The 10,815-nt window shown below is 53.9% G+C and overlaps 2 protein-coding genes across 3 annotated transcripts; one reads left to right on the top strand and one right to left on the bottom strand.

Annotated features, from left to right (window-relative positions):
* Nucleotides 1-4,337: 4,337 nt before the first annotated feature.
* Gpbar1 (G protein-coupled bile acid receptor 1) lies at nt 4,338-5,636 on the top strand. Its single transcript, XM_051154092.1, has one exon. It carries the CDS (start codon nt 4,432-4,434, stop codon nt 5,425-5,427), a length of 996 nt encoding a protein of 331 aa, XP_051010049.1. The 5' UTR covers nt 4,338-4,431; the 3' UTR covers nt 5,428-5,636.
* Nucleotides 5,637-5,646: 10 nt separating this feature from the next.
* On the bottom strand, nt 5,647-10,703 carry Aamp (angio associated migratory cell protein). 2 transcript variants are annotated; one of them, XM_051154086.1, is made up of 11 exons: nt 10,489-10,703; nt 9,874-10,032; nt 9,106-9,225; nt 8,194-8,333; nt 7,809-7,953; nt 7,531-7,614; nt 7,323-7,438; nt 7,114-7,217; nt 6,866-6,956; nt 6,582-6,736; nt 5,647-6,122 (listed from the first exon to the last, which is right to left on the bottom strand). In XM_051154086.1, the coding sequence occupies exons 1-11, from the start codon at nt 10,607-10,609 to the stop codon at nt 6,047-6,049; spliced, it is 1,311 nt and encodes a 436-aa protein (XP_051010043.1). In that variant the 5' UTR covers nt 10,610-10,703; the 3' UTR covers nt 5,647-6,046. The 2 variants fall into 2 exon arrangements, with proteins under 2 accessions (XP_051010043.1, XP_051010044.1); XM_051154087.1 differs by having other exon boundaries at nt 5,648-6,122; nt 9,874-10,029; nt 10,489-10,701.
* Between the last annotated feature and the right edge of the window lie 112 nt (nt 10,704-10,815).

Raw genomic sequence — 10,815 nt, 5'->3', positions numbered from 1 at the left:
CTTGTCTCATTGGTATGAGTGGTGTTAAGCAGTGGCTGTGAAAGGTATTCTGAGTACAGGAAGCTTCATTTTCCTCCCTGGTCCAGAGTCACTGCTTTCAGACCTCATAAAGCACATCCACCCAGTCCCAAAGGCATCAGGAAAATAAAGTATTAAAGTGGACCAGGGAGACCTAGTTGGCTTCTGGGACAGTCTGGATTGTGCACCCCGGCACATGTTCTTCACCAGGAAAACAGCAGGTCGGGGCCACAGGCAGCACTGGAGTGTCTGAAAATTGCGCCAGAGCCTCCTGTGGGTGGAAGGGCAAAAGAAACTCGTAGCCCAGGGCTTGACAGGTACAGAGATAGCAGCTAGGCTGGTGAGGGAGAAGCTGAACTGAGAACAGGACAGAATCCAGCTCCCCACCTCCCACTGCCTTAGCTGTCCCCCTCACACGTCATACCACACACAGTGTTTAGACAGAGCAGAGAAGAAACAGACATCCTGAGTCTCTGGGGAAGGAGGCCTGGAACAGAAAGCAGGCTGTTTATTCCTGGCAGCCCCATATCCAAGGGGTTTTGCACCAGTTTAGTCCAGCCCCAGGCTGAACTCTCCCAGAGCCTGACTCATGCCCCACTGCCACTGCCTGGGTCTGAGACTGTGTACAGGCTTCCGGGAGGATGATGGATTTAAGGCCGCTCTGCTTAGTCTCCCAGCACAAGCCCCGCCTCTCCAGGACCCTGGAATGTGTGCCTTAGGGCAAACCGTCCCAGAAGCCTCAGCCTTCCAGCTTTTGAGGCTGCTCATCTTTCTGAGGGTACTGACGTCCACTTGCTCAGTCTCAATCCCAGCCTTTTTGCTGCAGCCCCAGCCTGTTTCAGTCCTTAGGAAGTTTGGCTGGGCTCCTCTCCTGCCTTCACTCTAAGCTGCACTTGATACAGAGTTAAAAATGAATGTGGAACTCTTGGCTTCTACACTGCAAACATGCTCTTCTCTCACTGTACCTAGTTTCCTCAGTTTCCCTGCAGAGTAAAAGTGCCATCCCGCCATCCCTTTGATTTCCTGTCCCTATCCGCCTTTCTCGGCAGAGTGCTTTTTTGAAGGGGACAGTGCAGAGAAGAGCAGAACTCATAGCCACTTTAGCATTAACGTGATCAAGTCCTCAGGAGCCAGGGCCTGATCTAGTTCCTGACCTCCTTTGCTGGAGGGGGAGTCACTTTTTTACCTGTGTTTGTTTGGTTGCTTCTCTTGGTTTGAAACAAGGGCTAAGTTTCAGAAGCTGGCCACAACCTACTGCACCCTACATGTCTCAGCACCCAAGAGTTAGGACTACAAACCTGGCTTAGGTAAATACAATTCTGGGCATCACTGTGAAGATAAAGAAACAGTGTTGAGAGAATTCCAATGGTTTGCCCACATTCCCCAGCCCTACCATGCCAACCATGGTGTATGTCTCTAAGCTACATGGAGGAGGATGAACCTTTTGTTGAGTTGACCTCCCCTCAGTACTGTCAAGCACTGTGGTTTACACAGATGCCTACATTAGCCTATGACTTCCCCTACAGGTCACTTTTCATTTTGGGGAAGACTGACAGTATTGAAACAGTCTCACTGTAACCCAGGCTAGGCTCAAACTCACACTGATCCCCCTGCCTCAGCTTCCCAGATGTTGGGATCATAGGCTTGAATCTCTACCACATCCTTTTGTGCCTTATGCATATCCCAAAATTTAGACAACAGCCAAGGATCCGGGGTGTGGTTAGTTGACAGAATACTAACCTAGCATAGAGGAAGGAATCCATGAGTTCTAGAACCTGCCTGTAATATGGTAGATGTAGGACCACCAGACATGGTGATACAAAGCTATAACCCTAGTACTTGGGAGGTGGAGACAAAAGGATCAGAAGTTCAAGGTGATACTCCATTACATAGGAGTCTGAGGATAGCCTGGGCAATATGAGACCGTGTTGTGGTTAAATTATCAGTATGGCCTAATAGTGTTTATCATTAGGCCTATAATTATTATTACTATGGCAGTATAACCCGCTAGCAATCAATCAAAACACAGACACCTGTTATATTTTAAAATAGCTGTAGTTAACCTGGGGCAGGGCAGATATTAATCCCCTAAACTACTTCCCATAATGGGGCAGATATAGGCTACCTGCCCCAATCCCATGCCATCTGCTTCTAATAATTTCCATCAAGCTACCTCCCATCCATAATCCCAAATCCTTGCTAACTATCATCATGCAGCGCATGCGCTTCTCCTTCACCCATGGTGGCGCAGCCTCCTTCTCTCCTCCTCTCCTTGGGTCTCTCTTCCTCCCAAGATTCTCTCTGTCTCCCCAAGCCTGGGCACCTCAGCCACAGTGTTTCATTAGCCCTGCCCAGGTGTGAAGGCCTTTTATTGGTCAAACAGGTTAGGCTCTCAGGCAAAATACAGGTGGGGCAGAGAGACAACAAGCAGTGATTAGCATCAAAATACATCAGACCCAACAAGACCCTGTCTCACAACAGAAAAGTTGAGAGGTGTGTAGGATGGCCCCAGACTCACGAAGACAAGGCTGGATTTCTAAGCTAAAAGGGCTCATCTAATGATGGGGATCAGTGAAGATTCTCAGGCCCCAATCCCAGCTACCCTTCGTCCTCCCCACCCCCACCCCCTCCCCCAGTCTTGCATGCACACTATCTTTGGTGTGTCAACAGAAGTAGCTAGCTGGCTGTGGATGGCTGACTGGCCATTTGGGGGGGGGGGGAGGTGTGTTGTATGCCAAACATTATTCATTAGCTGGAATGTAGTTCCCATATGGGCCTGGTGATGACAGCAAGAGAGAATCTCAGCGGTAAGGAAACATCACCTAGGTTTCATGACGTGGCAGGCTGCTACGGCAGGGTTCGCTTACACAGGACGGGAGGCCTCTCAGGAAAAGCAATCAGGATGTGCCAAGTCCCACCCCCAGAGGCGGAGCCCAAGACTGAAGCCCTCCAGCCCTTCAGGAACCCAGGCCAGGGCAGAGTCTGAGCAGGCAAGCCTGGTGGTTCCTGCTGTGCCAGGCATAGGAGCATCATGCAGTCATTGGCCAGGACACCTGGCATGGCCCGAAGACCTGCAAGAGTGTCTGCTGTGACTCTCTGACCCTCAGAGGAAAGGCTAGCAAGCACCATCTGCTCCAAACAGCCATGTGAGTAGCTGCAGGACCCCCTCCAGGTCCAATCTCAAGAGGTCACTGCACTAGCTCAAGCCACTGGAGTATTCAGGAGACATGGTTCACACCCCACCAGGACATTACCCCTGGATGCTGAGCTCTACCTTTCTTGTTACTCTGAGGAAGGATGGGGAGGGACTGAAGGGTGGGAACTCCAGCTCAGGCCCGATCTCAGGGGTTTAATAAAAGTGCATGGTGTGGGGAGGACAGGGAACAAACTAGGGGGCTGCTGGAGAGGGAAAGATAGGCCTAGGTGGCCAGGAACGGGGGTCAGAAGAACCGAGCCGTGGGAGGGGAAAGCATCAGGAATGCTGTCTGGGATCTGCTGGGAAGGAAGGAGAGCATCTTACAGCCTAAGGTAGCCGGACAGCTGATGCAGGTCCTGGGAGAGGCCAGAGAAGCTGAGGGCAGAATCCTTCCGTATTGACTTTGATCCTAGCAACAGCAGATGCTTCCCTGTTGACAGGATCCAGGACCCCTCCCACTGGCCCTCCAATGTGGCCTGGGGCTGAGACCAGGCAGGCAAGTAAAACAAGCTACAGAGTCAATTCGGAGGCTTCTCCTTGTCCCCTGGGTTCAGCCTGTGTTGAGGTGTGTGTGGGTTCTTTGTTCTTAGCACCCCCAATTCCCTGCCAAGCATCTCCTCCCACCCTTCCCTCCAGTTCCCAGGAAGGGCCTGTTGCTAGTGTGGAGCGGACGAGTCAAGTTTATGGGCTGGAAGTCCTACCCGGAGGCTGTTCACTGAGCTGTAACAGGCTCCAAGTGGAGACAGGGTGGGAGTGCAGGAAGAGTGACTTCCCAGACCTGGCCTTTGGGAGCCTCTCACCGAGTGGCTGGACAGCCACTGTCCTCTCTAGACACTCTGATGTGGACAGGCAAAGGTTGACAAATGTTTTGGGTAGGTTGCCTTCCAGTCTAAACAGGCAGCAGCTGCCTGTTGGAACTGTGGTATTGCCTGCCTGAAGGCAGCCTCTTCTAAGACACCAAATTGGGGGGTGGGGTGGGGTGGGGAGTGCACATGTATGTTGGTAGAATTGAGTTTCCAAAAGAAACCAAAAGCATGACTTCTCTGTGTAATTTTCTAACGTGGCAACTGAAAATCTGTGTGAGCAAACAAGGCCCACAGTCTGAGGCTGCCATGCTGTCGCCACCAGAACAGTGACTACAGAGCCAACCTAACTCTGGCCACTTCTCCACACAGGCATGCCGGCTGCAGCTCCAGGCCTTCCTTGTGCCAAGACCCATGATGATACCCAACAACACTGGGGAGGTGGCCAGCTCCATTCCCATGGGGGCTCTGGGGCTTTCCCTGGCCCTGGCAAGCCTCATTGTCATCGCCAACCTGCTCCTGGCCCTAGGCATTGCCCTGGACCGCCACCTGCGTAGCCCACCTGCTGGCTGCTTCTTCCTAAGCCTACTATTGGCTGGGCTACTCACAGGGTTGGCACTGCCAATGCTGCCTGGGCTGTGGAGCAGGAGCCATCGGGGCTACTGGTCCTGCCTCCTCCTCCACTTGGCTCCCAATTTCTCTTTCCTCTCCCTGCTCGCCAACCTGCTGCTGGTGCATGGGGAGCGCTACGTGGCAGTGCTGCAGCCACTCCGGCCCCGTGGGAATATGAGGCTAGCCCTGCTCCTCACCTGGGTCAGCCCCCTGCTCTTTGCCAGCCTGCCTGCTCTAGGCTGGAACCATTGGAGCCCTGGTGCCAACTGCAGCTCTCAAGCTGTCTTCCCAGCTCCCTATCTCTACCTCGAAGTCTATGGGCTCTTGTTGCCTGCAGTGGGGGCTGCTGCCCTTCTCTCTGTCCGTGTGTTGGCCACCGCCCACCGCCAGCTGCAGGATATCCGCCGTTTGGAGCGGGCAGTGTGCCGGGATGGGCCCTCAACCCTAGCCAGGGCTCTCACCTGGAGGCAGGCTAGGGCCCAGGCAGGAGCCACACTGCTCTTTTTGTTGTGTTGGGGGCCCTATGTGGCCACATTGCTCCTGTCAGTCCTGGCCTATGAGCGCCGACCACCCCTAGGGCCTGGAACTCTGTTATCTCTCATCTCACTGGGCAGTGCCAGTGCTGCAGCTGTGCCCGTGGCCATGGGTCTGGGTGATCAGCGGTACACAGCCCCCTGGAGGGCAGGTGTCCAAAGGTGGCTACGGGGACTTCGAGGAAGAGCCAAAAGGGACAGTCCAGGCCCCAGCACTGCGTACCACACCAGCAGCCAAAGCGTCGCTGACCTGGCCTTGAATTAGGGAAAGCCTCCCAGGAGCACTCATCTATCTCACATGCCCTTTTTTGGATTGAAGCCCTTGCTCCATGACACCTCACCCAGACCAAATAAATCTCTGGCCACCATTGCACGTTCTCTCCTTCCTTATCTCAGGAAGTGGAAGGACCCAGAGACAGACTGAGCACCAAAGGAAGAGTCCACTTCCAACTAGGCACGGTCCTCCTGGCCAGCCACCACAAAATGCACACAGACACCGCCTCTGGGAAGTATATTTTATTTACATTTTTAAAATCTGTAACTAGTCTCTCTTCCTCCTTTCCTTCCCCAGAGACTTGGGAAGGGAAAGAACGGGAACCTCAAAGACCTACCCCCCACATACAAAGACGCACCCCATGGCTCACACCAGCAAATCAAAGTGAAAGAAACACGGGCCACCTAAAAGACCCCAGGGCTGGACAGGAGAGGGAGGGCCTGGCAAGGCGGGTCTCTAAGAGAGAAAAAGGACAAGGAGTGGGCAGGTCAGCTGAAGGGGTTGGAAAGCAGTCCAATACCCCCCTCCTCTTCCCTCTGCACCTCTGCTGGGGGGCAGGGGTGTCCCTTTATCCCCTCAACACCAGACACCATGCCAGAGGCTCCAGCTGCTAACGGTCAGGTCTCTGGACACAAAATACTTTCGCTTTGTGGTCTCCTGATGTAGTCACCACCAGGGAAGCATCTCTGAAGACAGAAAACAGGGGCAAAAAGACAGAGGAGCCTGAGGGCCAGTCCGAGCCCACTCCCCAGAGGCCCTGGGGCAGCTGCCCCAACATCACCTCTCTCCTAGATCCCTGGCTGAGTCTGCACCTGGTTCTCTGGCCCTTCCAGCAAAGCCAGGGAGCTGATTCAAGCATGCCCATGTAAAGCACCAGAGATCAATGGAGGGCAACAGAGCCCAGGAGGGCAGGTTCGTTCTTAGCCTCCCACCCCATAATGGGTAAGTCACTGCCAATCTCTGGGATAGGGCTGAATCCCAAGGCTGTGGCATGTGACTGTGCTGGTGGCCTGGCATTCCTTCATCACAAGATGCAACCAGGCATTAGATCTCATTTCCCTTAGGGATGTCCTCCCATTTCCCAAAGGATCTGTGCTACCTCACACTAGACCCACTTCCTAGAGGTGCCAGCCCACCGTGCTTACTTGCTGAGGGCAAAGTCCAGGATCTCAGCAGTATGGCCCCGGTAGTCAGTAAGCAGGCGGCCAGTCCGGGCATCCCAAAGACGTACAATGCCATCCAGGCTACAGGTGTATACCACAGCAGTGCCAGCCTCCCATAGCAGCTGAACAATGCCCGACTGTCCCAGAAGGTGACAAAGTAAGAGTAGGGCAGAAGTTAGGAGGGAGAGAAGATCCCATCCCCACTCCAGCCACGGAGGACAGGCTCTCCCTTTGCCAGCACAACAGCATACCACACAGGAACAAACCTGGTGCTGACACTGATGCCGGAGTGTCTGTGTGGACAGGTCATAGATGGCCAAGGTTCCATCCAGATAGCCAACAGCAGCCAGAGGCATCCTAGAAAATAGGTGACACAAGGAAGGCTCCTGAGACCCTAGATTCACACATCTTCCCTCCTCCCTGGTCCCAGAGCCTGGGTCCCTCCTCAAAGCCACCTCCCCCCCACCCCCCTCAGTCTCTTGGGTCTCCAGGCCAAGGCTCAGCTGACACTCACACACTGCAGAAGCCCAGGGACTCCACAGAGTTAGACTCACTCTCCTCCCCCTCTCCCAGGCTGGGCTGGGAGGCGACTGTCTCAGGTCTGAACACACCCACCACCTACAGGTAAGAGAAGAGGCTCACAGACCTGGGATCCAGGTCCCTTAACAGAGGAAAGGGGTGACGGAGGGGCAGAAGGTTCAGACCGAAGCCCAAGCTCCTTACCTTGCCAGTGGTAGCACTGATCAGCTTGGCCTGGCAGTCCACAGACCCAGTGAGGATTAGGCTACCATCCTGGTTGGTGGCAACACAGGTCAGAGGGCCCTGGTGACCCTCAGTCCCTAGGACACAGCAAGAGTACAGGTCTGGGTCCTGTACCTGCTCTCAGGCTCCTCCCCCAAAGCCCAGGTGGCCACCCTCCCCGCTCTGATACCTTTCAGTACATGGATGGGGCTTCCCTGCTTGAGGTCCCAAATCCTGATGGTACCATCTTCATATCCCACCACAGCTCTCTTCCCTAAGGACCAATGCACAAATGACCAGAGCACAGAGGGCGCACCCAGACACACCAAGCAAAGAATGAGCAGGAAGAGAGTAGGGAACCCCAAATTCCCCTGGAGTCACAGGTGACCTAGTGTGGGGCAGCTGGGGGCTGGAACCCCCAAGTCACTAGATCCACCTCTAACCCCTGGAAGAGACAGTTGCTCTCACCATCAGGGAGGACACGGCCACAGGTTGCAGGGCAGTTGGGGCCCTGGAAGGTCTTACAGTCACCATTTGGTACCTTCCACATCCAAGTGTTGCCATCAGCAGTGCCCGCCATCAGGACAGGCGCCCGAGGGTGCCACTCCATCCACTGGGCAGAGAGGGAGGATCAGCAAGCAAGGCCTACCTAAGCCATCAACTGCATCCAAGGTGTCCCTGCGTCTATAGTCAGCAAGAACTTCACAGGTGAAGAGATAAATTGCAGAGCTATGGGTGCTGTGGCTCAAGGCAAACTTCTTCAGTATATAGATATGCCTGCCCCTATCCTTCCCAGAAGCACTCGGCCCTACTTAGGGTCCCACAGAGTTGAACCCCATGCCAAAGATCTCACCTCCAGGTCTCCTGCTTCAAAGGACCAGACTTCTTCCTTGGTGTCTACCTGCCATACTTTCAAAAGACCACTCATGTCCCCTGTGGCCACTAGGGTAGAGTCATGGCTGAAACCAGCACATGTCACAGAGTCTTTATGGCCTGCAGAGAAAAGTAGGCAGATTCTGAGGTCAAATTTGCCTGAGAGATGAAGCAAGTTCAAGGCCAGCCTTGGCTACATCCAAGGCCAACCCAAATATATAACCTCAAGAAAAAAAAAAAAAGGCAGAAAAAGAACATTAAAAGGTACCTAAATGCTAGGGACATGTGACCCTTGTATCTGGCCATCTTTTAAAAACAACTAACTAGGGCTAGAGAGATGGCTCTGTGGTTAAGAAGACTGTCTGCTCCTCCAGAGGTCCTGAGTTCAATTCCCAGCAACTACATGGTGGCTCACAACCATCTATAATGAGATCTGATGCCTTCTTTTGGCCTGAAGGTGTATGTGCAAGCAGAGCACTATATGAGTAACAATAAATGAATAAATCTTAAAAAAAAAATTTTTTTTAAACCTAGGGGGAACAGGTAGGAGGGCCTCAGCAGAACAAGGGAACAAACTCTCTGCAGCCCGAGGGAACTCTCTAGGTTCCCCCAAGAACCTACTGACACTACTATCCAACCAGCAGAGCCTAGGCCTCCAAGGCCTGCCTTCGCTGTGCCTCTGTCTACTCCAGGACACCTCCTCCCATGCTCATCTTAGCCAGACTCCCTTGGCCAATTAGTACTTCCTGCCCGAGTACCTACAAAACAGTTCATTCTTCTACTATGGGTTCCTGGATCCAGCACAAGGCAGAGGCTGGTAAATAGCTGCTGGGTGTTCACATAGGCCACTGGCCAAGATGCTCAAAGGAACACGACCTGCCTAACCTCTCACCTGCACACTCGAACAGCAGCTCCCCATCACTGAGCCTCCACACAAAGGCTTTGTCATCTTCACCCCCCGTCACTGCTAAGGTGTTGGTTTTCGGGTCCAGGCTCACACAAAACACAGATGCTGTCCCAAGAGAGAGTCCATGAGAAAGAGGATAGAACCGTGCCCTCACCTAGAGGTCTTTCAGAACCTTCAGGGAAGCGTACCCCCTTTCCCCAAGGCCGTTAAGTATTCTCTCCTGGAAAGGCTGCATCCAGTTCTTGTTTGAAGCATCAAGTTGCTAAGAGAAATTCTTCCCAAGCCCACAAACCGCCCCCCAAGTCCTCCTCCAGAGCACGTCTCCCATACCACCCCGCTCTGAGGTGCAAGCTAAGGTGTGGGAGCACAGCACCTACGAGTCTAGGTATGAAGTAAGTGTTCACGAGACTGGCTACTAAGAGCTGGCATCTGAGAAGACTATCACTAATGCTCCTTTTGGGCTGTAAATTGCCTTTAATTTCCACTTGCCCAGGATAACTTTTTTTAAAAAAGAACTCCAAGGTCCAGAAAGCCAACTCAAGGTGATAAACTGCTAAACAGCAGAGGTAGGATTTGAACCCTGGTGTCTCATGTGACTCCAGTGGAAGCCTAATCCCTTTGGCTCTTCCTATGAATTTCCTGCAGGCCACGGTCGGTGGCTTTCCCATTTATTTCTCTTAATATCCTGTCCAGGACCAACGGGACAAAATCACATCTACACTGATCTGAGGTGATCCCCCTCAAAAGGCCTACCTGAGTGCAATGCAAAGGTGACCTCACTATCATCCGGGCCCTCCATGCTACCGACCACCCCTTCCTGGGGTTCCAGGACCCAGCCCGCGTCGTTGCCTTCTTCCTCTTCTTCCTCTTCCTCAAAGTCCACATCTTCCATCTCCTGGGCCAGATCATCTGCTTTGGGGAAAAGGTTAAAAGACGGAGCTCAAAAGATTTAGGAGAAACGGAGTAAGGGGAAAAGAGTGACTAGGGTGACACTAGAGTGGGTCATGTGGCCAAAGGTTAAGGTGTCGTCCCAGACCTACCGAGTAGGTAGAGAGCGCTTGGGGGGAGGAAAGGGGGAGAAAGGCTAGGGCTGAAGACCTGCCGTTGGCCAGCCACCGTGTGGGAAGAGAGGACAGAGGGCATGATGGGAAGGGGGTGTGTGAGGGGAAGGGCCAGGGGAGGCGTCAGGGAACCCCCACCCAGCCAGGCCTCGAAACTAAGTGTGGGGGGTAGGGAAGGTGGGCTGGAGAGAAATGTCGGTAGGAACGACCGGTAAGGGAAGAGGGTGGGGGGAGGGGATGGAAGCTCGGGTCAGAGGCCAGGGGTGAGCGCCTCCTGTCCCGTGGCCTCGGGAGCTACAGTTCTCACCCGGGTCTGGCGGGCCTGGATCCAGCTCTACCACCTCAATGATCTCTTCATCTCCGTGGAAGCTTAGAGTCTCCAGCGGCGGGGTGTCTGCGGCCGCTCCGCTCTCCGATTCGGACTCCATGCGGCGAAACCTACCGATCCACTTCTCTGGGCCCAAACGCCTCCCAGAGTCAGCTCTGCGCGACGACGCGGAACTCGAGCCCCTCCTCCCGGGAGGAAGTAGGCGTAGGTGACTCCGGGCCGAAAGAGCGACGGCATCCAGGCCAATAGAAACGGAGGTGAACTACTGAGCCACCAATCACAACGCAGAACTGGGATGACCAGGCC

Source organism: Acomys russatus, chromosome 12 (genome assembly GCF_903995435.1).
Source record: "Acomys russatus chromosome 12, mAcoRus1.1, whole genome shotgun sequence".
In the NCBI taxonomy this organism is placed as follows: Eukaryota; Metazoa; Chordata; class Mammalia; order Rodentia; family Muridae; genus Acomys; species Acomys russatus.
The sequence above is the reverse complement of the archived record's forward strand: the minus strand, read 5'-3'. Positions and strand labels throughout refer to the sequence as shown.